The 26,713-nt window shown below is 40.9% G+C and overlaps 1 protein-coding gene across 1 annotated transcript in view; it reads left to right on the plus strand.

Moving 5' to 3' along the window:
* Nucleotides 1–233: 233 nt before the first annotated feature.
* GNB4 (G protein subunit beta 4) overlaps nt 234–26,713 on the plus strand; it is a 31,960-nt gene continuing 5,480 nt past the window's right edge. Inside the window, exons 1-9 of the mRNA XM_069864703.1 lie at nt 234–320; nt 16,618–16,714; nt 20,928–20,966; nt 21,663–21,769; nt 22,705–22,768; nt 23,597–23,759; nt 23,942–24,008; nt 24,151–24,352; nt 25,572–25,788. Coding sequence (XP_069720804.1) covers nt 16,658–16,714; nt 20,928–20,966; nt 21,663–21,769; nt 22,705–22,768; nt 23,597–23,759; nt 23,942–24,008; nt 24,151–24,352; nt 25,572–25,788 — 916 coding nt within the window. The 5' untranslated portion in view covers nt 234–320; nt 16,618–16,657. The remainder of the gene's footprint in view (nt 321–16,617; nt 16,715–20,927; nt 20,967–21,662; nt 21,770–22,704; nt 22,769–23,596; nt 23,760–23,941; nt 24,009–24,150; nt 24,353–25,571; nt 25,789–26,713) is intronic.

Below are 26,713 nucleotides of genomic sequence, written 5' to 3' on the forward strand. Positions count from 1 at the left end.
GCCGGGCGAAGCTCAGCGCTTCACCCCCGCGGGGGATCACGGCGGCGGCGCCGCTCCTGACAGGGCCCGCGAGGCCCCTTCCCGCGCCGGGGAGGCTGCGGGGTCCACACGCGGGGCTCCACGCGACGCCCCCCCCGCCACCACAGCCCCGGGGCGCGGCCGCTTTAAGCGCTCTGACGTCAGCAGCGGCGCTGCCATGGCAACGCCCGTCACGTCGGCCGGGCCCCGTGCCGGGGGGCGGGGGCTCCGCGGCCGAGCGCCATGGAGGCGGCTCCTCGGTGACACCGCGCGCACCGGCTGCGGCGGCGCCCGGCCCGCAGGTACCGCCCGACCGGGGCGCGAGCCCCGCGGGCACCGCGGCCCGCGCCCTGGGGAGGAGGATAGGGGGGGTGCTGGGCGCGCGCGCGGGCCCGGCCGCGCCCCTCGCGGGCGGCCCCATCCCGCGGGGGGGGGGCGGGGGAGCGTGGGCGGCACCACCGCGCCGGGCGGAGGGGGGGGGCGGGGACAGCGCGGCCGCAGCGCGGGCAGCGCCGAGGCGGCCGCAGCCCCGCCGGCAGGTAAAGGCGCAGGGGGCGCGGGGCTTGAGGGGTGGGGGGCGTCACCGGGCAGAACGGGGGGTCGGGGCGCTGCTGCCCCCCCCGCCGCGGAAATCCCCGCCCGGCGGCAGCAGGCGGCGCCCGGGGGACGCTTGGCTCCGTGAGTCGCCCCGCCGCCTCGCCTGTGGCGCTCCCGGGGCAGGGCCGGGGCTGCGCCCGCGGCGGGGGCGAGCCGGGAGGAAGCCCCGTGCTCAGGAAAAGTGCAGAGTCATTAGCTGCTTCTTGTGCCGCGCTTGGGTCAGCCTTGCGGGTTCCCGCAGCCACATTCTTCTGCAAAATATTTATTTATTTATTTATTTATTTATGTATTTATAATCTGCACTTATTGCTGAAGTTATCAGCTTCCTTGGTGTTTAGTTCGGTGCCCGCTGGAAATTTAATGAAAAGCATCCAGATTGCTCGTATCTGGTAGACCCTTCCCTGAGTGCTTGAGAAGTTGGTCGTGATAGAAGGCTCAGATCCCATAAATCTTCACTAGAAGATGGTTGGCAGCAAGTCTCATCTTCTTATACTTACGTTATTTGGTTTATGATGTAATATTATCAGAACTAGTGCAGAATAAGCCATCTGTCTCTTCTCTGCTCCTAACTACACAGTTGGGGATTAGACGCCTTGCCTTTTATTAGACTGATTATTGTAGCTTGGAAAATACACGATTTTCCAGGCTGTTTTCAGCCCTGAATTAGGACCACGGTAAGTCCCGAAGTTAAGTATGAGCTGAGGAAAAAAAAAAAATGATTAGCGTTTGATTTGGTTACGTATAAGCAATTTCTGAAACAACAGAGTAGTAGCTGTTCCCTACTCAGTAGAGAGTAATAGGGAAGGAAGGGAAAAGAGAGGCAAAATGTTTTAGAGAAGGTGTGTAACAAGCCTCTAAAATCCACTGTAAAACATTGAGAGAGATGAAAACTCATTTTTTTTGAGTCTGGTGGGGTTTACGTATTCCGTAGGGTTCTGTGTTCTAGATTGCTGCGTGCTTAGAAGAATCTTGTGTCCATTTTCTGCGGAGAATCTGAACCAGAGGATGAGAGTGATGGCTCTGCGAGAGGCGGTTCCCCGCTGGCAGCTGGGTTCTTCTCTTTGCCAGTTGTCCCCACAAGCTCATGTTGGTTCGTAGGGGCGGCTGTGCCTCCTGTAGAGGTGACCGCAGCAGCCTCTGATGTGCTTTCCAGAATTTCCTGTGCTTCCCCAAGCAGAAATAGAGGATCCAGAGATTTTTTGAATTTTTTGTGGGCAGGAAGTGGCTGTTGGGGTTACAGTGGGAATATTGGGGGACACGAGCCTGCAAAGTCACTGGAGGGTGCAGAGGAAATCCTAAAGCTGCTCTCTGACTGCTGCTGGAAATGCTGGGAGTGGTGTGAGAGGTGGTCACTAATCTGACCATTAAGTCACAGGCACAGTAGATGCAAGTAGTGGTTAGAGCGGGGGAAAGTCTGAAATTGTGTTAGGAGGGGTAATAACTGCATGAACAAATTAAAATTAAACAAACCACATGACATGCCCTTATGATCCTGAGTGTCTTCTGACAGGCTGAGAATCTTCAGTAGTGTTTTGCAGTGTTTCTGGTTCTTAAGCAGTATAACTATGGTGAAGTTAATTTGTGCTTCCAGATAAGAGGCTGTCTTGAAAGAAGGGGGCTAGGAAAAAGAGGGAGATCATAAATACACAGGCGTGTCTCATTCTGAGTCTAATATGGCCAAACATAGGCAATACTGAATTATGTATTACTTCTTTAAAATTAGCAGTTTTTACAGTGGATTATGCAGATGAGTTATACAGGTTTAATACGTTGAGCACCAAGGTTATAGTAATAATAATATAAAACATCTTTCATCTGTTAGTCGTGAAAGGTGTGAGTTTCAGATTGCAAGGATGTCTTTTTCTGTATTGTGTATTGTTAAAGTGATACAGCAAAGAGCTTGTGCTCCCTCTTGTTCCGCCCTTCCTCGAGTGCTTGAGGAGCTGGTCTTGATAGACAGCTCAGATCACTTAAATCTGCAGTAGAAGGTTGTTGGCTACAAATGTCATCTGGTTATATTTGTGTTGGATAATGAAAGTTTCAACTGCATGTTCGTGTTGCATACTTGAGTACTGATGTACTTGATGTTTAATTTATCCATGTATTTTAGTTTTTCAAACAGTTTCTAAAGAAAAACTTAGGACTAAAGACCTCGTTAGAAAACCTTGCAAAAATGTTTTTGAATACAGTCCTGTGCATAGTTCTCTTCTAGAACATTGTGCAACTTTTAAAAATGCCACAGAATTTATGAATATTAAGATTTTGAAGGTGAAGTAAGATACAATAAAAAAAGACCAGAATATACAATGCATTGTAAATCTTCCTCAGTTACTGTCTGCTCTGCTGGAGTCATAAGTTAAGGCTGCTGTGTGACTGAAGACAGGGTCATTTGATTTATTGTTTTTTATCTCAGGAGTCACTGCAAAAAGTCTCATCAGACTAGTAGGAAATTCAGAATCTGAGTTTGATGTGCACTGCTTGCTCATGGAAGGTAAATACTTGGGAACTGTGATAATGTTGTGGTGTGTTTTGTATGTGACGCTGTATGAGGGTATCGATACTCAGATTAATGCGATTCCCAAGTGCCTGGAACTTGTTTTTTTAGCAAGTATGTGCATTATTGTTAATGTAGAAATTTTTTTTTAAGTTCCACCAAAGTTTTTCTCTCCTTTAATTGTGTGCAGACCTGTCACTTAGTTTGTCTTCTGAAGTGTGTAATTCAATTTAGTTGTTATTGTTTTGTTCTTGTATGAAACTTCTGTGTTTTGCAACCCAGTGTTTTGTAATAGAATTGATGTGAAAGACGCAAAAGAGCACTAATGCAAATGATCACGAAAAACATGAATGCGTGCTCTTCCCTTACGGTTGTGGTTTGGTATCTGATACCAGGGCAGGCAGCTTCAGAGAGCTTTCTAGATAGCATGAGGCAGCGCTGTACAGAGCTACAGCTTTACTTTTAAAAAGGATCTGTACTGTTTGGGTTGTGTTAATGTGTTCAGCAGTGTGGGAATCGTGGAACAGTCTGTCTTTGCAGAAAGCCTGAAACAGAAGACCAAGAGGTGAAGTTTTTAATGTTTTGAATGGATGTCAGCTTGGATGCCATCAGTGATGCTCGATGTTCTGGTTATTATGAATTGCTATAGCCAGTGTGAGGACAGGCCGTAATGAGAAGGTGAATGAGAACTGAGCTGAAGGTTTATAAAAAAACATAATTAAAACAAATGTTGATGGACATGGAGAAGCAAATAGTTATGCTATGCAGTGAAGACAGTTTCGTTTCCTTTAAGAGGTCTTGGCTTCCAAAAGTATTCAAAAAATGCTTAGATACAGGGAAACAAATTCTGGTTAAGTTACTGTAAATCTTACAGTTTGTTGCCTTCTGAAAGGACTTTAACTGGAAAAAAGGTGAAAGAGAGAAGTGTAGAGCAAAAGGTACTTTCGAATTCCACCTATTACACAAAATTAGTTGTTTGGAGGCAAAATAGATTTGCTAATTTGCAGAAACTGTAGTTTTCCCCTCCTTATGTTAGGTCTCAGGCAAATATTAATCATATGGATTTTCAATGTAAGCCAAGTGTTTGAGTCACTGTGAATCCTACTGTTTTGAAACATTAAAAGAGCTGAGTAATGTTAAGATTAGAATTATTTTATAAGATTTTAATTTTCAAATGGCAGGGAGGGGAACGAAATAAAATAATCAAATCAATCTCAGGATTGAATGTGTTTCTTAAATGTGATTAAATATCTTGGAGCTGCTCTCGATGACTGGCTTGGCATCTTTGACAAGAACAAATTACTTCCTGGTGGTCAGCAGCGGGAACTGGGGGACCTGTTTGGTTTCCATAGTGCAGTTCTTGGTTCAGGTGGCCAGCATCTCGTCCAGCACAGAGCACCCAAGCAGTTTCAGGATAACTTGATGATTTGATTCTTATTGGGTTAATTTTTCTATACATTTTTGCTGCCCTAAATATATTTTTTTTTCTGTAGTAATTATTTCTGTAATTATGTTTCAAAACATAAATTGCACTTGTGTAATTTTCTGCTTATGTGTTAAAATAAGTGTGTACAAATACCACACAAGCTATAAAGTCTTGCATTAAAATTAAAGATCTTTATTCACATCTTTTGTTAAAACATGTGGTATTTAAAAGTGATCGGGTTAAAAGAAGTATTTGATCTGAGTATTTTTCTGGTGGCCGTTTCTGTCATGATTGATTGCTTTAAGTGATGGTTCATGTAAGCCGATTTTATCTGTAGTCTGGAAAAGGAAGATGTTTTCCTTCAGATTCTTGATTTGAATAAAGCTTAATCTTTATTGAGCTGGAAGAAATATTCCAATTGCATATATAGAGGCTATGCTTGTCAAAATCTGATTTAACAAACTGTAAATTTAGAGCCTCAGTCAGTATCACTAGTGACTTTGATCAGTTTCGGTGATTTGACTTAAAGATTTTGACAGTGCAAGAGTACTAAAAAATTAATAAATCTGAGGTATATTAGATTTTAAGTAGGCTTTTTCTCCAAAAGCTTCCCCACCCTAAAATCATAAGTTAGGTATAAGCCAATGCATTTTTCTTGTGTTGCTACGTGAGAAGGCAGACTGGAGTCCTTTCCTTTACATGTGCATGTTGGTGATGGGAAGGAGAGGCTGTAAAAGAGCTAGGGACGTTTTGTAGCAATCTTTGCATTAAGTACAATAGACAGAATTCAGAAAAGGGCACAACAAAGCTTCCAGGAAGACAGGAAGTCCAGATATCTGTGAATTTCATAGCACTAGTAATGAGTTAGTACCATTTTCCTTCCACTGGATCTGTGGGAAGGGCATAGCAGGGACCTTGGGTGCTCCTAACGATGTTAGGGGAGAAGAAGCGGTGGGGAACAGGGCAGCTTTGCAGCATTTTCTAGGATATTAAATGCCTCTTTTTAATCTTACAGTCTTCCGGGGCAAGAAACTTCTTCATTGTGATTGGTCTTTCTAGTAGTTTGGATGCAAGGTGTCTAAAAAAAGCCCCAATCCAAAGTGTAGAGAGTGAGGTGTGGCAGGAAGTAAAGCCACTGTTCTGGGTGCTACAAGCACAGCCTTACTTTCCAAGATCTGCAGCAAAGAAGGAGAAACTCCTGTCTTAGAAGCAGCCCAAAAGAGGGAGCTTGATTTCAGTGTTTTTTTTGTGTAGCAGGTTTATAAAGTACGAATCTAAAGTAAGAGTATTTAAGCCTGTCAATGCCTTGCTGCTGTCCCCAAGACTTCAGGAGAAGCAGTGAATGGGGATGGTCAGGTAGCTGGAGGCAGTCAAGCTCTTTTTCTTGCTCCTCTCTTATGGTATGTTACAAATGCATATGGGCATCAAAAACCAAGCACACACTTTGAAAAGGGATGGGATGAGGAAAGAAAACCAACTTTTTTTGGTGGTGTTGCTTCAGAAGCTTGAGCAATCTTCTGTTCTCAGTCTCTACAGAAATCTCATGGCCCTGAATCATAGACCTTCGTAGTGACTTTGAGAAGACAGCAGCTGAAAGGCCAGCGTCCTAAGCAAACGGCTAAATTGCTCGAGAGTTTTGTTGGTGTGGCTAATGTTTGCTTTTTCATTGAGTCGGATACTGGGTCCAGGTACTTTCTGCTCAGCTTCTGGAAGCAGGGATTTCGGAACATTTTGCCATTTTTACTGATCTTTCAGCCACAACTGCTGAAGAAACATCCAAAATGGTAGTAAATACGCCTATCTCAAATGTTAAAACCAAAAGAGTTAGCAGAACAGTGTCTTGCTCCTTGCTGAAGGCTAGGAGCAGAGACAGGTACGTGGCTTGGCTGCTGTTGACCAGTTCACTTTGCCTGAGATAGGTCAGGAGTGTTTACAAGAACAGAAGTTTCAGTGGGTTGGAAAGATAACCTCCAGCAAAGCAGGCTGTGGAGCCGTGAGCTCCCATGGCCATGGGGCCTGGCAGATACGTTCCTGTCTGTAGCTATAGCCTTAGTCTCCAGCAGGGAATTCTGCTCTTAATAACCTGGAAGGAAGCACGTTTTCATAGAAAAGGGACACTTCGGGGCACAATGCTTCTAGTGGGAATGTTGTACTGCTTTCTTTTGGCATTTTGCTTCTCCTCCCTCCTCTTCTGTTGGAAACTTCATGTAGGGCCATTTTCCTTCCAATAGCCAGGTAGGTAATTTCTGACTTTTGGCCACTGTGCGCTGTATGCTTGTGTGACCATTTTAATGCATTGTAAAGGCACAAAAAATAATTAATCGCAAGTTTAATTTACAGTTTCATTTTAAATAATGCCAGTTTTATCTAGATAGGGTTTTTTATAAAATGTTTTTTAACTTGCCTGAAAGCTTTTTGCTAGATATAATTGGTATATTAAAAATACTCCTACTATAAAGACAGCATTTATTTTGAGAACCCTTGTAAGTGTGAAGATAGTTAAAAGCGCAGTGATACATACTGTTTTAACATAAACCTTTTATATTTGATGTAGTTTGTTTTTAAAGAAGTGGCCATTTGGAAACAGGCAACACTGCATGAGAGACATCAAAAAGCAAAAAGCAAAAGAATAGATTACGCGTATACTTTTCATCACAAGTGGTACCTGAAGGAGTTACACAGCCTGTATACTCCTAATACTTGCATTAGGAGGGGTGAAAAGCAGTACATAGAGTTTTCACTTCCTGCTGTAGGATTTCTGCTCATTCAGTGGCTCTGTGTAAAGTGAGGGTTTTGATAGATACTATTTTTTAAAGGCTTATGATAACGTGCAGCTCAAAAAAAAAAAATTAGAAAACCCTACTAAAGTAGCCTGAACTCTTGTCTGGAAGAGGACTTAATTTTTATGGCTTAGAATCATAAATAATTGACCAGAAACGTATTGTGAACCAAAAGCAAAATTAAAATAAGACCTGAGGGCAGTAGTTTGATCTGTATAAAAAAAGCAAATGTTTATATTCCCTTGTTTTTCTATGAAAGAGTACAGCTGTATGCTAAGTGTTACAGCTGCATAGTGATGCGAACTGCATAAATGCCTCGCTGTAGCTTTGGTACCAAGGGAGCGTGTGTGCGGTACTGAATGGTGAGGAGGAGGGAAGGGTGCTGTAGGCTATGTATAGATCAGATGCATTTTTTTCCCCAGGCTGGTGATACATTTGAAAGGATGCAATGTGTATGTGTAACTGGTACTGCCGGGCTGTCTACTCCTGAAGTGTGAGAATGCCAGCAAGGAATTATTTCAAAATGAAGCAGTTTTTCAGTCAAGTGAACTGTCATCTTAGCTGAATCCAGGCACTTTTCCCATAGACTCTACTAGTTTCTCTTAATGTGTATCTTCTCCACTGACTTCAAATGTAAAATGTTCTCTGCCTTTTATGCCTGTGCAGTCTGCATGCTCTCAGAAAACAGGAGGGTGCTTAAGTAACCCTTTGTGCATGTAGGTGCCAGACCAGATTTTGCGTGTGTAACACTGCTTGGCCCTGCAAGGTGTCACTTCAGTAAATATCGATGTACAAGTCCCTCAAAAAATCAAACCCCAAACTTGTTTAGCGATGGATTTAAATGTAAGTGGTCTTTCAAAATTACTTTGAGTTGTCACTCTCCAGTACACTTTTCAAAGCCAAACTCGATAGAATATCTTCTGGGTATAGGTGGGTATTTGAAGAGACAAATAATGTAATGCATCGGCTCACTCTGTGTTTGTGTCTGCCTCTCTGTCCCCAAGGAAGAAATTGGACTGGAGTCATTTCTGTCTGTTCTGCTACTTAGGGTTATACTTTTATGCTTCATTGTCTTTCTTGCCACTTGTTATACATTTTTAACTGCAAACCCAATAACAATTTGTTCAGTGATGGAGTGTCCTGTGGTCAGTGAACCAAGTTTTCACTGAAGAATCATTATAATAGTCACTAAAGACAACATAACTTGGATTTCACGTGAAGTTCTGTTTGCAAGGAGTGTGATAAAAATAGGTCTGTGCTTACGTACCAAAACATTTTGACCTGGAAACGAACATGATGAATATAAGATGCAAGAATATTCCTTTTGGGGGAAAAAAAAAATCACTCTTTTAGACTTGTGAAATATTCATGACTGCTAAAAATTCCTTCCTTCCTGTGCTGTTTTCAGCCTTGTGCTTAACAGTGAATTTCTTGTTGTGATTTTTTTTGCTAGAATCCAGTGTGTGTGGGCAAAGAAGGGCAGGGGCTTTCTGTATGTGTTTTATGAATGTACTTGGCATAGACTTACAGTTGAGCTTTAGAAATAAACTCTCATATCTCTGAGCTTAAGGCACTGATCTGGTGAAGTGTCAACTTATTCTGTGAAGAAGGGTAAAAGTCTTAAGTCGCTGATCTTTTTTTACCAGTTAACTTTGTAAGAATTATTTCACTCTGATTTTTAAATGGTGATTTCCTTTTGTCTGTTTTGTGACTGCTGTTAACAAGGTCAGGGTTTGTTGGTCTGTTCATCTTCCATGGAAACTGTAATCAAACCAGCGATCAAATGGGGAGATGTGTTGTGATCTGTTAAGGGTGATCACCAGGCGGGTTTGCTCTCTTGTTTGCAAGTTGTGCACGTGTGTTGTTGGCCATGCTAGTAGAACAGCATGGACTTCTGAACCTCGCAGCACATCTGCAGGGTGCGTTCCAGCCACCGTGTGTTCTGCTCTCCTCTAGGAATAAGAGTCACTACAGGTAGACATTTACAGTACTGAAGCCTGAAGGTGAACACAGATGTTTATGCTTGTCTAACTCAAATTCCTTCTCTCCATACCTCCAAGCAGTTATTGCTGTAAATACAAATATTTTTATGTGGCAGGCTGTATTTCAAAGTTATTCTAAAAATCACAAGCTAAGCAGCTGTGTGCGAAGTTGCACATTTCTGTTTGTTCAGATGTGTAGGGGTATGAGCTGTTTTGATGGAGGAAGGAAGGAGCAATATTGTTGGCTTGAAACTCTCTGCCACACAGTTCGTGGGTGGGGTTGTGTTCGTGATGTAACTACATGGGGGCTGGTTGGCACATGAAGGGACAAGGCTGCTTCTGTGTCCCACCGATTTGTCCTTTGCTTGTGGGTCTTTTTTGCAACCCCTCCTTTTCAGCTGCACATGTGATTTTGAGCACATATATTCATGGGTTCCTTAAATTGGAGGTGGGATCTGTTAGAGAAATGGGTGCTTAAATAAGTTCTGCTAATACCCTTCCTCTCGAGAGGCGTTGGTTGATTATTTCCTGTTTTTGTACCAAAGCTATAATGGAGGCATATAACTTTAAAACACTTCCAAAATGTGCAGAAGCGCAACAATAGCACTGACCTCAGCGAGCGAGGTCACACCCAGGCTGCTTCCTGTTTTCTTCTTGGGGAGACTGGAGGCCCTGAATATGGGAGAGCTCTCCCTTACAAATGTCTGGGGGCTCGGAAATCAGAGCAATAATTAGTTTTGTCTCACAAAATGAAAACTTAAAAATCTTAAAGAAAAGATTCAGTTAGGAAATCCAAGGTTGCTTTCTAGATGATATGAATTTATTTAAATTAACCTTTATTCTCTTTCTTTATGGGAGTGTCTAAGATGTTCTGCAGCTAATGCACCCCTCAAAAGTATGCAGTAAAGCTTCAGAAGGGAAGGAGATGCACTGAAGAGGTTTGAGAGGAGAGAGAAGGAGCAAGCAAGGTACACAATGGCACAGTTACAGCCCTTATATACTGTTATTTCAACTTACACCTCTCTCTGCTTGGATTTAAGTATTATTTGACCAATATAAAAGCTCCTTGCTTTGTTGTTGTCTTTGTTTATTGATGCAGTTCAGCTACAAATCAGAACAATGAATGCTTGGGAAAATGCATAGCTGGTATGGTCTCTGAAAAACCCAGGAGAGACAGCACAGGGCTGACAGTAAAAAAAAGGCATTAAATATTTGTGTTTCCTCAGTGGAGAGCTTAGTGCATGTGTGGTCCTCAAACAGCTCTGCTGTAGTAAATATAGAAAATTCACACTAAAATATTTTTCATGTATGAAGGTGTGTAACTACAGTATAGCATTAATGCATTTATTTTAAATAATTTCTATGCAGGCAGCAGTTTCACTTTATGTAAGGCTTTGTCCATTATGTGAAAGTTTATGGATTTGGAACTGTTCTTGAATACGTCAAATCCATTCCCTTCAGGCTGTAAGAAATAAAACCTCTCTATGATTTCCTTCTCTGTTCCTGGCTTTGGGGAGACATAAATGAGTGGGCAAAGCTGCTGAAGTCTGGACCAGTGTCACTAAATGAGGAAATGTTTTATCAAAATCTTCTTTGGCAGATCTTGAATATATAAAGCGTTAGTCTTTGTGTGCTGCCGGAGCTCAGCTTCAGAGCAGACTCTGCTGTCCACCTCTGAGACAGAAAAGCCTGCATACGCTGTCGGTAGCTGTAGAAGACAACCAGGAAACTTCACACAAGTGGCTTCAGCACATCAAGGTTTTGTGGACTGAAGCCTGATTCTGTGTGGGTTACCAAGATAGCTCTCTTGAGACAGATCTGGAGGATTTCTTGGGTGTCTTCTTCCTATAATTAGTAAAGCACTATAGTTAGCATTCCTTATGTTTAGTCACTTGTGTGATCACTGGTAGGAATGATCACATGAAAGCTGTGTGGAACCTCCTCTCTTACTTTCTGCTGCTACGTGTTGATCGCTTGTGAGATCTTACTGCATGCGAGTTGATATACTGAGCTTCATATGTATAGAGAAACACTTATTTAAATTCTAAAGGACTGAGTTTTTTGATACAAAGTAAAATTCTTGCCTAAGTAATTCTTCAGTGGATTGCTCTTAAGAATCCATCCAGCCAGACTGTTCTTTTTGCAGTCACTTTAATCTCTATATATTTGGCACAAAAATAGCAATGCTTTGTTGTGGGGAGGGGCGTACTCACACTTCTCTAGTAATTTTTTTTTTTCCCTCCTGTCTACATGGTGATTTTACATGGGAATAAGCTAAGGTTGCTTAGACAAGTTAAAGTGCTTTTTTTTTTTTTTTCACATGGAACCAAATTACTTAGCATCTTCGTTTGTAAACTGTAATCTTCTGAGAGTCAGAAATAGCTCTGCTTTGCAGAACTAAAGGGTCCCACTACTACATGCTTGAGTGTTCTGCTTTGAGTAATCTGCAAATATCAGCACATTTCTTCACTTTCCAGAGCTGTGTTTGCTATCAGACCCTTTGCCAGCCTCCCACTCCATGCAACAGAGTTGACGAGCCCCTGTCTGGTGAACCAGTGTGCATTCTGGCTCATATAGGCACTACATTCTGCCCTGCTGCTGGCCAGGGAGCTGCAGACATCCTGGGCTCAGTGAATCTTCTTGCAGTGCATCTGCAAGTGCATTTAGAGCGAATTTTTGCAGAGAAAAGGGTGCTTTTCCAGCCTCAATGTTTGAGTCCATGTGTTGCAGAGAAAGTACTTTCAAGACAAGAACCTGTGGTAATTTGTCATTGCCTGCCCTTATAATGAAGAATTAAACTCTTAGCAAATTATGTTGCTACTGAATCAGGAGTAATGTAAGGGGTAATTTATCTGTGGAGCACTCGAGCTTGCCAGTGGCTTTCTTGACACTTAGATATGCTGTGGAATCTGACTTAGTTAATTATTTTGCCTTGGGAGGCACTTTATTTTGGTATCGGTAAATGCACTTGTACAAGTCCGCTGAGGAAACATTGCACTGAGATACATTTCAGCCTATAAGTGACATTGCTTTTTATAAGGGCAAAGATGTGCCGTCTTGGTTGCACAATGGGTGTTGCTCACAGCAAGCTCCCTGTATTGTTGCTTCTGATGGGAAGCAGCTTGTGTCCTTGACTGTGTTTTCTAATCACTTAGGTGTCCTGCAGTGATACAGCCCCTGGCTACCAATGGTATTAAAAAATTCTTCCCCTTCTTGTTGCTTATCCCCTCTAGGCTTCTTTGCTGTAGCTGATAATATTATGCATGGTACATCATGAATTGCATCTGAAGAGAAGCATCTGGTTTCTTCATGAGGGTTTCTACCTGTGAATGTTGAAAACCAGATACCACTAGTGTCTTTCATTTAAGGTAACTTGAAGTATTTTTTTTCTCTGACAAAAAAGTTATTGAAACTATTAATAAGATAGGCGTTATGTTACCTGCAGTCTCCTGAGGTGATAGGAGGAATCCTGACTCTGTTTCTGCCCATAGAGGTGCAACAGCTGATGACTTTGCCACCTGCACGGCTGAGTGTGGTACAGCTGGGCTCCTGGGAAAGTTTGTGCTTGGAATAAAGAATTTTCCAGGCTTTGGAGCAGTGTTCCTTGCTTTTGATTTTCCTGGAAGAAAGGTTGAACAGGCCTGTGTCTTTTGTAAACTAGCATAGGTTGGAGTTGAAGCCACTGAGGTTTTCAGTAACTTGTTGTGTGAAATTTTGTAATACAGAGATCACCTCTGTTCTTTGCAGTCCCTGAAAGCCCTGTGAAGGCAGTCCCAGCATTTCATGTAATAAAAAAGAAGTTATTTTTTATCTGATGACTGGTAGTGTTGGGAAATAGTAGGCTTGGAGGTTATGGTGATGACCTGCTTCCCTGCACTGAGGGGAGGTTTATGGGATGCAGCCTCTGCTTTGCCATTGCTGCCAGCCATTTCAGCTCTGTTTTTGCTGTGCTTCACTGCTCACCTCACTAATACACTTAAAACCAATATTACAGCAAGTAAGTTTATTCTGGATAATGGTTTACACACATAACTGCATCTTGACTATGGCTTCTGTCTTTTCCTTTCTTTTAACTGTATCACTGTATCATCAGAAGCATTAAAACAGACGCAGATGTGTCTGTGTGCGCAAGTTCCAAGCATGTGCTTATCTTCCTGCTTTTCTGTCATGAGTATGGCATCAGTGAGGTGTTTTCATGGTAGTTTGACAAGAGCTCAAGAGTTGCTGCTTGCAGAGTTAGTGTGAATCTGGAAAAGCATCCATGAGAGCTTGTTCTCTACCCACTCATTTCTGTAATTTCCTGTGGGCACCTTGAATAGTGCTTAAAAAAAACAAATTCCAGATCCAGAGAGGAAGCATCTTGCCGACAGATCTGCTGAATACTGTATGGTGGGTGATCATCTGAACGCACAAGCAGTGGCAGTGAGAACTGCATCCAAGCCAGTGACAGAGAACATACACTTCATTTTAATGGTTAAATGGTGCATGTAGTTTGTTTGTAGTATCCTGATGTTTATATATAGCTTAAGAATTGTCTCCGGGTTTGCAGTTCAGCTGCTGTCACTGTGCAGGAACCTTAATACTTCAAGCTAGAATAATGCAGTTCTAAAGTGAATCTGGGTTTTGTAGAAATGCGTGCTGGCTGTGAGGTTGCTGTATTCGTTGCTGTATAGCTTGACCTTGAACCGCTGATACAATTCTGCTGAGCAGAAACGCTAGTGACCTTGCAAAGTTAGAACGTACTGATGTTGCTAAGACTTTTGAGTAAAAACCATTTCTTTAAAAGAGGTATGAAATGTCATTGGCCTTTATTTTGCTTATGAATTGATTTTTAAGCTGAAGATGGGTGGGTGAGAAGGCTTCTGAAGCTGGATTTTGTCAATGAAAGAACTTCAACAGATATAACATGATCACAGTGCTGATAGGAAGGACATTAAAGTCGTTAACGCTGACTTCGTGGTTGAAGTGCAGATGGTCATTGATGGTCTTTGAGTGCTGGAGCAATGCTACAGCCAATTTTCTAATATACTCGTAGTTTTAGCTATCAGTTGAAAAAAATGCTCTGACTTCAGCTACTTATGACCAGCCACGTGTTCTTCCAGTTGAATAGTAATGTTGCTTTCTTTATGATCAATTATTCTCTCTGTTGAAGTTATTGTTTACAAAGCACTGAAATTTGTGGCACATCACAGGGTAGAAGCTGACTTCCCTTCTCAGAAAACCAGAGATACATCAACTTCTCTGTTAGGACTCTTTATCTTTTGTTAAAAATAGCATGCAAGACTGCTGAATTGTTGGCAAATCATCATGGCTGGCTTGTTTTAGACATATGAGTCCATTGCTTTGCCTGTGCTACCTTCGTGTAGGCTTGAGAACAAAAAAAGGGAAAACATTCTAAAAAGGATAATTTGACGTTGTTGGAACTGAAAATGGGGTTATATTTCATAGAGGTGTGTGGTTTCTCAATTTAATATATTAAAGTTGAAATTAAACTTCAAATACTATAAAGGCATGTGATTAGCATGCATGCTAAAGTGATTACAATTTGTAATGCTTAATTCTTGAAATCGGACATTAGTGCTGATGACTTCTAGAAATTTTATGCCTGCAGTGCATTAAGCAATATTAAGCAGTCTAGGCTTGTGAAATAGGAAGACGATGATAAATCAGGTTTTCTCTTAGAATACTTACGTATGGATTATAATGTCTGTGTAGGTGCACAGAGAATAGGTTTAAGGAAGGGAAAAATGTTAACTTTGTAGCACTTAAGTAGAGCTGAAAATGATAGCTAGACCTTCCAAGTTACCACCATGTTCTTACCAGTTCAGATGTATTTTGGTTTGGAGGTGGTCCCATTTATGTATGTTTGTGGGTCTGTTCTGAAATGGACTTTGCAGTGGTATCTGTAGAAGGCGTGGAGGTTCATGTTGAAAGAAGAAGGGAGTAGATGAATAATTGATCACGATACTCTTCTTGAGTTGCAAGAAGTTTTCTGGCTCTCAAACACTTTCACAAGCTGTTGGTCCAAGAATGATTATCTTATTAGTAAGTTACTTTGAACCAATAACTTCCACTCCTTGCACCTACAAAGTGTTGTGTTTTATAGAAGGAAAAAAGTTTTCCAGTCTGTCTTTTGGAGCATGTCACTGTTGAACTACAAAGAACCAGTAGTTAGACTGAATAAAGAGGTTTCTGTAGAGGTCTACACCTTACTAGCTATGCTGTGACCTTTCTTCCCCTGGTTTTCAGCCACTTTTCAGTGGACTAAATTGGCTGAACTGCTATATTGTCTCTTAAAGATGATGTTTTTAGTAGGTGCTTCTCCCCACCTCTTTTCCTTCCTCCCTCAATTTTCATTTTGTGAGTAGTATTCTGACTACCATCCTTATTCTATGAGCTAGAAGTGGTTTGGATTTTTTAGATAATGTAGTGGGACCACCGCCACTTTTCTAGTGTGTTTTTCTATCATAAAACCTCACAGACAAGTGCCTGGCTTGTTGCTGAGCAAGCTGCCCACTTATTTTACTTTCACTACAAGGATATTGAAGTCTGAATGTATGTGAATGGACTTAAGAGGTCTGTAGTGGTGTTTGGCTGCTCTGGGAATAAAGAGAAAAATTAATCTGAGGAAACTGCTCAACGCTGAAAAAATCAGATGCAAAATCTGATTGAAAAAAAATTACTAACCTAAAAGTGTGCTTGCATGTGGTCTTACTGTTGATTGGCCTGTTTATTAAGGTTGCTTTGAGTCCTTATTCAGATGAGAACTACTTTAGGCTGCTGTGGGCTATACCAGGATGAGGATGCTTTTAGGGATGGTTTGGTCTTCACTATCTCTTCTCACACTGCAGGTGCTTTTGAGATGAAAGCATCATTGTGCCTTGTCCAGGGAATATATGGAAAAGTAGATGGAAAACCTGTTTCAGCTGCGGTTGAGGATTCAAAATTCTCATCTTTAGTTAAGTCAGCAACTGATACCATGTGCAAAGGTGGTTGTGTTATAGCGTCACTGAGCTCAGAGGAACATGTTTCAGGTGACCACTGCAGTCTTTGCTCCCTGTTGCCATCTTGGGGTGAAGGCTCCAGAGGTTTGCAAGTGGATGAGGAGAAGAGTGGTGCTGCCGATGCTTTCACCAGCAAGTTTGTAAAGCGCAGTGGGTGACTCTGACAGTTGATTCTATATTCAAAATACATTCTTTATTCTAAAGGCAGAATAAAGATCTATAGGTTCATGGGGTGGGGGGGGGGGGCGGGGTTTGTTATGTTTTTTGAAGAGTAGAAAGTGATACTGAAACTTACTTTTCTTCCCCTTTTTGGCAGATTTTCTTTACCAGTGGAGTGTGAGAACTAGAGACTGAAGATGAGTGAGCTGGAACAGTTACGGCAAGAGGCAGAGCAGCTGCGAAATCAAATCAGAGTAAGAATTGCTAATTGCTTACTTTTCATAATAAAGTTCCTTGTTTAAAGGAATAAAGCGTAAAAAGATCACATCTATCAATTGTTCCTGTTTAAGTTATGCAGAGCTTAAAATATTTTCAGGATATTTGTTTAAAAATCAGAACAGTAAGCCACCAGTATTGTGAAATGCAATCATAATATTTCTTGAACAAAATGTTTTATTTCCTGTTGAATTTTGTTATGTTTTGTTACTTGTCTTGATAAGCATGCAGGTCAAAGCATGGAGTGTGAGCGAACCTTCCCGGGTGAATGTAATTTCTACAGGCCTATTTCTTTGCTTCCTGTTGAATTTGTTTTTGAAAATGCAGGTCCTCCTGCATGTGCTAATTTTTGTTGAAATTACTTATTAAAGATAAACTAAGTATGAGCTGTCACACCCAAAGTCAGTTTACTAGGCATCTGTTGCAACATGCGTATATATCGGTATTGCAGTTTTCATTAGAGAAAAAAGTACAAAGCATAATCAGGATTTTCAAAGTCTGTTTGTTCCTCATCAAAATTTCCTTTTTCTAAGCATGAAGCATCCATAAATCTGATTTGAATAGGAATACCTTATTTGCAGTCATTACTGTTGGCTAAGAATACAGGGTTTTTAGGATGTCTTGCATACACGTTGACATTTTTAGGCTACCATACACCAGCAGTGTTGTTTTGTGGTGCTCTGCTGCTCCACGAGGTGGACTGTTAGCTGCTTGTTAGTATCAGCCATGCCATAAACACACTGCATGTGTTAGTGTGTGTATTGGGGGCAAATATTGCTTTCACTGATGTTCATTCGGTATCAGTCAAAGAGAATTCTGAACTCTTATCTAATACACCAGTGAAAGACAAGCCAGGGGTCAGGCAGTGTTGTGGCACTGGGTATCCCTTCTGGCAGCTCCATAGAGGAATGCAAATAAATCTGAAGTTTAAAATGTGTTTTTGTAAATTAAAGCTTTGTTATGGAATTGCACGAATAAAAAATATGCAGTTTTTTTCAGTTCTTCCTCACCTGATGTGTAAAGACTTCGTATTACATTCTGTTGGGATGAGCCAGTTAGTCTTTAATTCAGTCTTAGTAATGAATCAGTCTGGTGTTATGCAAAATGCTGTTGTGTGAAGAAAGAGATACCAGGCAAGTAAGAGCTAGTCTGTGTTGCAGGAATGTTTGCTTTCTTAATTTTGTGTAAGGACTCCATTTTGTGGCTTTAGGTCAACCCTTGTAGCTCTGTCCCCCAAGCCTAAACAGGATGTGCAGGGATGTAGCTGAGTAGCCATGGCTGTTGCCAATGGAGCCTCTTGGTTCAGCATTGGCAATTAGTGTTTGCCTTTTGAATCTGGTTGCAATTTTGGATACTTTCTGTTTAATTTTAACTTTAGATTAATATGCAATTAAAAATGCTCCTGGTGACTTAATAATCAAGAATTTTTTTTTACCAAATAATGTAGTTTCATATTTGTGTAGATGACTAATCATCTCACTTATTAAATCATTGCGAAGTTTTCTTTCTAAGTAAGTGTTTTTTTTAGAATGGGCAAGGGGTTAGAATAGGAGCTAAAAAACCTAAGTTTTTTTAAGTGTTTAGGATATCAAATTTTTAATGCACTTCTACAAAGAGGCTAGGTCGCTAACAGAGCTTGTTTTCTATATGCAGCTAGCAGTTTGCTATCTTAGTTGTTTACAACTCTTTGATTTTGCCTGTTTTTTTAATCTAACAGTATAGTCACAAAAAGTCAGCTTTGTGTTTCTAAGTGAGTTCCAGATGAGATTGTACCTACCAGCCTCCTAAACTAGAATAAACTGTGATGCGTACCTATCAACTTCCCAATAGACTTTTTGTAGTCTGCAATGGTTTAGAAATGTTTAGTGACTTTTTCTTTAAAATATCTAGGGGCTCTGGGTACCTTTGCCTTCCTGTGCAGTTGCTGCAGCTGTAGCTCTGTTCCATACATGGATATTTTGTCCCTCCAGCATAGTCTTAAGACTGCATGCATTTGAGTTTGAAACATCCGTGAACCATGAAGAGTTAGGTAGCCATATGGCTTTATGTTTAAGTTGTTTCCTAATTCTGTCTGTAATAAAGTTCCCATGTGATGCATGTCCTCACTTCAGGAATTGTAATTCAGGGCATGATTTTTGGAAGTGTTGCATACTTGGCACAGTGTAATATGAAACTGAATGACATTTTGAACAAATAAGACACTATTCTAAAAAACGCACGTAGTTTGGGGAAAAAAGGAACCTTAAGTGTGTGTGCTAGGAGGTTGTGGAGGCTGCACAGGAATTGAGCAGATAGACAACGCAGAATTTGTGAGAAGATATCCACTGCGTGAACTGAGAAAATCTACAGTTCTATAGAGAAGCTTTTTTATGTTATGACACTAATGATTCTGTTAGGATGATGCATATGTATAAATGACAGTTAAAATGTGAGAATTAAAATAACCTGTTGAAATTCTGCTTTTCCTGCAACTCTGCCAATTTTATGGCAAGAATTAGGCAGGCTCAAGAATAGATGTTGCTAATAGCTCATGCTTTAAGAAAAATGGCTTTGTTTCATTCAGAGTGCATTCAGAATTCATTTTACGTTGAACATCTCTCATTATTTCAGCTAAACTAAACAAGTGAAGTTGTTTAAAATCCGGTGTATTTCTTCCTGTGGATAAAATAAGTCCTAAGTGCCAGGGGATTTGTTGCTCTGGTATTTTAAGCCCCTCCTGACTGCAGACGTCAACATTTCATAAGAATTTCTACAGTTCAGACATTTTAAAAATCAGTTGCAATGATTTAATCCAATGTAAGGCTTGCTTTCTGAGAGGAAAGCTATAAAGGGTGATGAAAATAAACAGACGCTAAAATATTTAAGCTACAGTTGCAATGTCAAGTAACTCTCGGGCAAGAGCTTGAAAAATTTTAAGATCCTGGTCTGAATATGTTGATGCAGTTCCAAAATGTGTGAGTAAATATTTCCGTTCCTCATCTCGAAGAGGACGTTGCCATTAGTATACAGATTGAAGGCTTTCTCAGAGTGGGGACACACACAGTCTAGTAGTGTTGAGGGCGGCCATCTATCAGTTGTGGGATGCCTGCTTCATCGGTTGCAGTGGGTGGAAGGTATTTGCAGGAATTGCAGGGAGTCAGAGAGGGTCTTGTGGCTGACCCTGTGATACTGTTGCTTCTGGGTTTCTTTAACGTGTGCTGTAGAGTTCTTGTCTAATTTTAAGCCAATTGTATTAAACCGTGCTTCTCAGAAGTGTCTGGTGACTGCATGCCTATTTTGTTTTTCAAAGACAGGAGGAGCCTGAGGTGCAGAAGTCGTGCAGTCACATTTGTAGCTGAAAACAGCTTGTGCAAAATGGGCGCGTTGCAAACTGGGCTCAGTGGTGCTTGCCCTTGTCAGGGGTCCAGGCTGTTATTCTGATTGTACAAACCAAAGTGAAGTCTGTTTTCTAGGTAGAGTTGAATAACACACAGAAAGTCAGTCATGTGCCTGTAGAGTCTGAAATAATGAAGAAAAGATGGAGTATCTGTATGGAAATCTGAGCACTATCAATTCCGTGAAGTCAATGAGAGTGATAGCTGACTGGGCTTTTTTCCTTCATTTTGCATGAAGTGGATTGGCAGCTTAAGCGTTCGTAAGCCTGCTCTGTGTCCTGCTCTCCAGATCCTGCCTGTACATTTTCACACTGCCTCTCATGACTAGCATTGCCACGTCTGCATGGCAAAGGGGTTAATGCAAGAGCCCCACGTAGCACAGAGCTTGCTAATCGTGTATAATATGTGGTTGCTTTTTCAGGTGGATCAGTTCTTCCCTTGGTGCTCAGCACAACCTGAGTGAGCACGTCCACAACAGGAAAAGAATACAGGGAAGAGGGTAGGCGCTGGGACTTCAGGACGGCCCCGAATGCCTTTGAATCTCATATTCTGTAGAAAGGGAGACTCAAAGGTTGCTGGGGCATGGCCTTTCTGAAGTCGCTCTTCCTCCACTACCCCTAGCTTGTGTGCCCGTGCTTTAGATTCCTTGGACAGTAAAACAGGGTGACAGAAGGCATATTGGTGTGTAAGCTGTTCTTGGCTTGTGGCTTTTTCAGTGTGGTGAAGCCTGGATTAGGAGTTAATTTTCCTTTAGACACTTTCAGTTGATGCTCAATGTTGCCTTTTAAATTCAAATTGTTCCATTCTTTTGTTTCAGGATGCAAGGAAAGCATGTAGCGACACAACTCTTGCTCAGGTATGTTTTTAATTCTGTGTATAGGCTGTTACTTGATACACACATGTATATAAAAAAAATCCCTCCAGTTTATGATTGTAACATGTTACCATTTAGAAATTGGAAGAATAAAGTGAAAGAAGGCTTTGGAAATGTACTGTGTATTTATACACTTATTTAAAACAAAACAACCCCACCAAAAAAACCCTAACAAATAAACTGAACAGCAAAACCCCCCACCATCTTAAGTCCTGCTTTCAGTTTATCTTTTAAATAGAGTGTTTGTTGTGTTTAGTATATTTAGAAAGACTGCAATAAAGGTCTTCTAGCTGTATTTTAGAAACAAAAGTATTCTATGTTTAAAGTTTTGCCATGCTTTAAAAAGTAACAATGCAGTAAATATTGGAGGGTTTTCTTCAATTGGTTTTGATGGAAAACTTCCAGATTTAATTGTCTGGAATAGCCTCAGTATTACATAGTATTGCTTTCAAAAAACTTCCTGAAGTTTCAGCCATTCTGCGTGTCAGTGTATCTTCTGTACAATCTGTTTTCCTCAGTTTTGCGTGGACCTAAGCCTGGGTTGTACACTTGGATTTTTTTTTTTTAATGTTGCTTGCCAAGATAGATTGTTTTCTATCAAAGTTCAAATGTATTCAGTTATCTTGTATAGTAAAAATAGTTCTTGGTATCTCAGGGGTTTGTTTTATTTATTTTTAGATCACAACAAGTCTGGACTCAGTGGGTCGAATCCAAATGCGAACAAGGCGTACGCTTAGAGGTCACTTGGCCAAAATCTATGCTATGCACTGGGGATCTGACTCAAGGTTTGTACAAGTAATCCTTAAACCTATGGTTTAAGAGTTAGAAATCAGATGGTTGACTTCAAAATTATCCCGGGTTTTGAGAGCCATATAGTATGGTGTTGGTGCCCTTGCAGGGGGATCACAGACCACAACTACTTATTATGGGGTTATTATCTTTAGTTACAGCTTGCTTTTTTCAGACCAGCAAGGAAAGCATAGTGGTAATAGAGAAGCTGTAATTGAAAGGAGAGGTACTTTGCTTGTATTTACCACAGGCATTTTGCATTTTCCTTCATTTTTAACTAAGTTCTTCGAGTCTATTTAAGCAGAGGAGGGTATGTGGAGAGGCATATTTTTTTGGAATTATGGATGTTGTGTTTTCCAAGGTGTTGAATAATTACATAACTTCTGTAATAACAGAGATTGAAAAGCTTTGCAGACAAATTTTATTTGATTGAGGAAAAAAGATACTTTTGCACATAGTGGGAAAAGTTACTTAGTTTCTTGAAAGGAATTTCCTTTTGCTGCCTTTAGAGCAACTGATGGTCAGATGTTAACAGTGCCTCAGGGTGGTAAGATTTATTTTCCCCTAATTTTCTTGTTTACATCGACGTAGCTGTATGGTTAAAATATTAATGTATGAAACTTTAAAGCATCTGTGGAGAGAATTCGTCAAACGGGTTTTCAGTAAGTTGTTTGGGTTTGTCCATTGTTAATCATTAGTCCCTGTGGACATGTGGTTCTTCAGTCAGGTAATCTATAGATCTTCAGAGATTCTTTCAAAAAACTGCCTCCCACTCCCTCTCCCCCTAAGTAAAAAATAAATAAACAAAAGCAGAGGGTAGTGAAGACACTGTGAAATTTCTGAGTCACTTGCTAATCATGCATGAGGTATGTCTGTTTTGGGATATTGTAGTTTGTTTTATATTAACATTTTATTTTGTGCTTATATTTAGGCTACTAGTCAGTGCTTCTCAAGATGGAAAACTAATTATTTGGGATAGTTATACAACAAATAAGGTATAGTAAGTTATTTATAATGCATATCAATAATTCATGCATAATGTGTGTTTGGGGGGGCTTGTGTCTTTTTTACTACGGTTGCAAGGCAAAAATGAAAAGAAGTAATCTTTTCCTAATTCAGATGATCTTTTTCTTCTTCTTCCATGACTAGCTGATTGCTGGTGATGTGTAGTAGGTTGTGGCTGGGAAGCAATAGTTTTAGATAATATGTAGCATTGTCACTGCAGTTTACTGTTGCAGTAGCTTGTAGATGTTGCTCTCTACCTGTGTGGTGCTGCTTCTGAAACTAATTTGATTTTCAATTGTAGAAACACAGAACCTCAGAATTTACAAGAGTGCTTTGCTTTTGAGGGCAGAGAAAGGAGGCGGGGGGAAAAAAAAAACCCAGCAAAAAAGAGCGCCATTAAATGAGAAAAGCGTAGGTAGAGTGTGGAGTGGGTATCTGCTTCTGTAAACTGTCCAGTCTCCATGGGTACAACCATTCCATTTTAGAACCTATAGTTCAGAGATGTAGAATTGGACGAAGAAATCAGAGTAGAATAAAAGAATTTTGTAAATGTTTAAGTTTACAGTAGCTTTACTATTAAATAATGCTGTACTGAAGTTCTGTATATCTACCCTGGAGACAACTGGTACTTTTCATCCTAGTATGTATAAATATGGGATGGGTTGTAATATGTTGTGAAATCAAAATACTGAAATTTATGATACACAGTCTACTCTGTTTGTTAATTCTTCTTTAATTCATTAACTGAAATGAATTACCTCAGTGCAAAATGAAAGCTTATGTGTGACGTAGCATTCATGAGCTCTGTCTTTCCGAAGATGCACGCCATTCCTTTGAGATCCTCCTGGGTGATGACTTGCGCGTATGCACCGTCTGGAAACTACGTTGCCTGTGGTGGATTGGACAACATCTGTTCCATATACAACTTAAAAACCAGAGAGGGCAATGTGAGAGTGAGCAGAGAGCTGCCAGGGCATACAGGTCAGCCGCATTCTTGCTTCAGCTTTGTTTTTTATTGCACCACATGAAACAATTTGGCTTTGAGGTGCCTTGTGAACTATGAATAGTTTTGTTGGTCACAGACTAGCTGTGGGGAGAACTTTAATCTGCTCTTGGATTTGTTACTCCTGGGTCTGAAACTAATGTAACTGTTTTGGTTTTAGGATACTTGTCCTGTTGTCGCTTTCTAGATGACAACCAAATTGTCACTAGCTCAGGAGACACCACTTGGTGAGTTTTCAAGCTCTGTTGGCCTTTCTTTTTTTTCTTTTCCCTTTATTTTTTTTTCCACTCCAATGCTTTCCTTTGTATTTAAAACTTGATCTTTCAAATAACCACGTACATGGTGTCAATGTTGTTGCTTTATCTGCAGCGCTTTGTGGGATATTGAAACTGGTCAGCAGACCACCACATTCACTGGGCATACTGGCGATGTGATGAGTCTCTCTCTAAGTCCAGATATGAGGACTTTCGTTTCGGGTGCCTGTGATGCCTCCTCGAAGCTTTGGGACATTCGAGATGGAATGTGCAGGCAGTCGTTCACAGGGCATGTGTCAGATATTAATGCAGTTTGTGTAAGTGATGGTTTGTATTTCCGCATGGGAGGGAAGGGGGAGGATAAAAGCTGTGCTTGCATGGATTTGGCTTTGTAGTCTACTGGGTTACCTTGATTTAAAATCAGTTACTTTGGATGGAGACTGTTAAATTGTATATAACAAAGAAGGTTGTTTAATAACTTATGTTCTAGATTGTAACTGAATTATTATTACTGTTATCTGTGATGCATTGAAGGGTTCTTGGGTAGTTTCAGCTATGTTTTTGTTCAGTAACTGAGACTTTTTTTTAAGAAATAAAGTATGGAGGAGGGAAATTCTGCAGTGTGGCAGTGTGTTGAAAACTGAAAATTGTAGATAAATGTGATCCCCTGAGAGAAAGCAAAATAGCCAAACAACCTCACCTTACACTTTTTTGTTGAACAAATATGTGTTTGATATTTTCAGTTGAGCAGAGCTTTCAGCAAAATATTCTAGAAAGCAAGGTTAAAATCAGTACTTAAGTTGAATATTCATCCCTGGAATAATTTCGTAATATTTATAAACTGGATTATATTTCCTCTCTGTCATAGTAACACTATGTTCTGATCTGCAAGATGCAAGCTCTGATAAATAGGGAATGAAATCTAAGTCTGAGCTGCATCTGTTTTTGATAAACACAAAAAATTATTAAGGCTGAGAAAATACCAAACGCATGACCGGTAGAAAAATGCAGTTCCCATACTTAGAGCTGAATCCTGAGATGTGTTGAGCTATTTTCATTCCTATTTCAATCAATATGACTGTTGCAAGAGTGGCTGTGGTTTGGAGTAGATTTTTTGCAAGCGATGAAATTTTCAATCTTTCCTCTTGGTTGAGCCAAACTGGCTGACCAGCTCAGGGTGCAACATTGTGTACCACCTCACCCAAGTCCTCCTGGCTCACAGCCAGGATGCTCAGAATTGCATCTTGCTTTGTTCTGTGGGAGTTAGTTGCATCCCCTTTGTCTCTTGTAATACTGCGTGCAGGAACTGTCTGGGTAAAATTCCAGTTGCTCAGGTGTTACCAATACTATTGTATAAGTGCAGTGTTGCAGAGCTGTGTGCATGTGATGTTTTAACATGGAGAGTTTGAAAAAAAAGAAATCAATCTGCCTTTATCTCATCTCCCTGGTGAAACAGTTTTGTGATGTTTTTGAAATAATGCATGAGCAATGTATTTTTCTGGTGTAAAACTCTTGTCTCTTAATTAAACCTTTCAGTTTTTCCCTAATGGACATGCGTTTGCCACTGGATCTGACGATGCCACTTGCCGACTCTTTGACCTGCGTGCAGATCAGGAATTAATGATGTATTCGCACGACAATATCATCTGCGGGATCACTTCTGTAGCCTTCTCGAAGAGCGGTCGCCTCTTGCTAGCAGGTTATGATGACTTCAACTGCAACGTGTGGGACACTCTGAAAGGGGAGAGAGCAGGTGAGTGCACGTAACTGCAGTGAGCTGAAGTTTTCTGTTTCCTTAGCAGAAGGTGGGTATTCAAAATCTCTGCACAATGCATAGCCCATTCATTGCCAGTGCTGTTGCTGGTGTTACAGAATCTGCTTGTTTCCTTTTAACACTGCTTTCTTTTGTAGTGGAATCCTTTTGTTTTATTGCATTTGGTTGTATCTTCTAGTTGTTACATTGCAGTACAGTTTCATCTCTGGGGTGTCTGGAGTCAATGCTCCAGTCAGTGAAATACTCTTGTTCTTGGGCATTAGCCACGATGTGTCTGTGCTGGTAGACACCAACTCTTGAGGCCAAGAAACAGCCTCCAAAGTTACGTTAAGTCTACAGAAACTCTATTTCACTGAAGCATATGAAATGATACAAAATTATACATTTGCATTGACTCTTGAACCCATCAGAGGAAGTAATTCAGATAGGAGTAAGACTTTGCTTTGGGGACCATCATTTCCTGCTGTTGGGAGAGAGGGGAAGTGGACACTTCAGTCCTTGAATTAGTCGCTTCTGTCAGGCAGGGACACCTTTCACTAGATCAGGTTTCTCAAAGTCCCATCCAGACCTGGCCTTGAACACCTCCAGGGATGGGACATGTTGCACCTCTCTGGGCAACCTGGTCCAGTGCCTCACCACCCTCCCAGGAAAATATTTCTTCCTAATATCTAATCTAAATCTCCCCTCTTTCAGCTTAAAACTATTACCCTCATCCTTTCACTGCACTCCCTGATAAAGCCCCTTCCCAGCTTTCCCGTTGACCCCCTTGAAGTACAATAGTATGATAGCATGTTTATAGTGCGGCTAAATCTTTCTCGCTTCATACAGTAACTTAAATGCTGGGGCCTGGTTTGGTTCTGAACCTTGATTCTGCTGTGCACATCCTTTTCCTTAAGAAGGGACA

The sequence above is a fragment of the Phaenicophaeus curvirostris genome, chromosome 10 (assembly GCF_032191515.1).
Source record: "Phaenicophaeus curvirostris isolate KB17595 chromosome 10, BPBGC_Pcur_1.0, whole genome shotgun sequence".
NCBI lineage: Eukaryota > Metazoa > Chordata > Aves > Cuculiformes > Cuculidae > Phaenicophaeus > Phaenicophaeus curvirostris.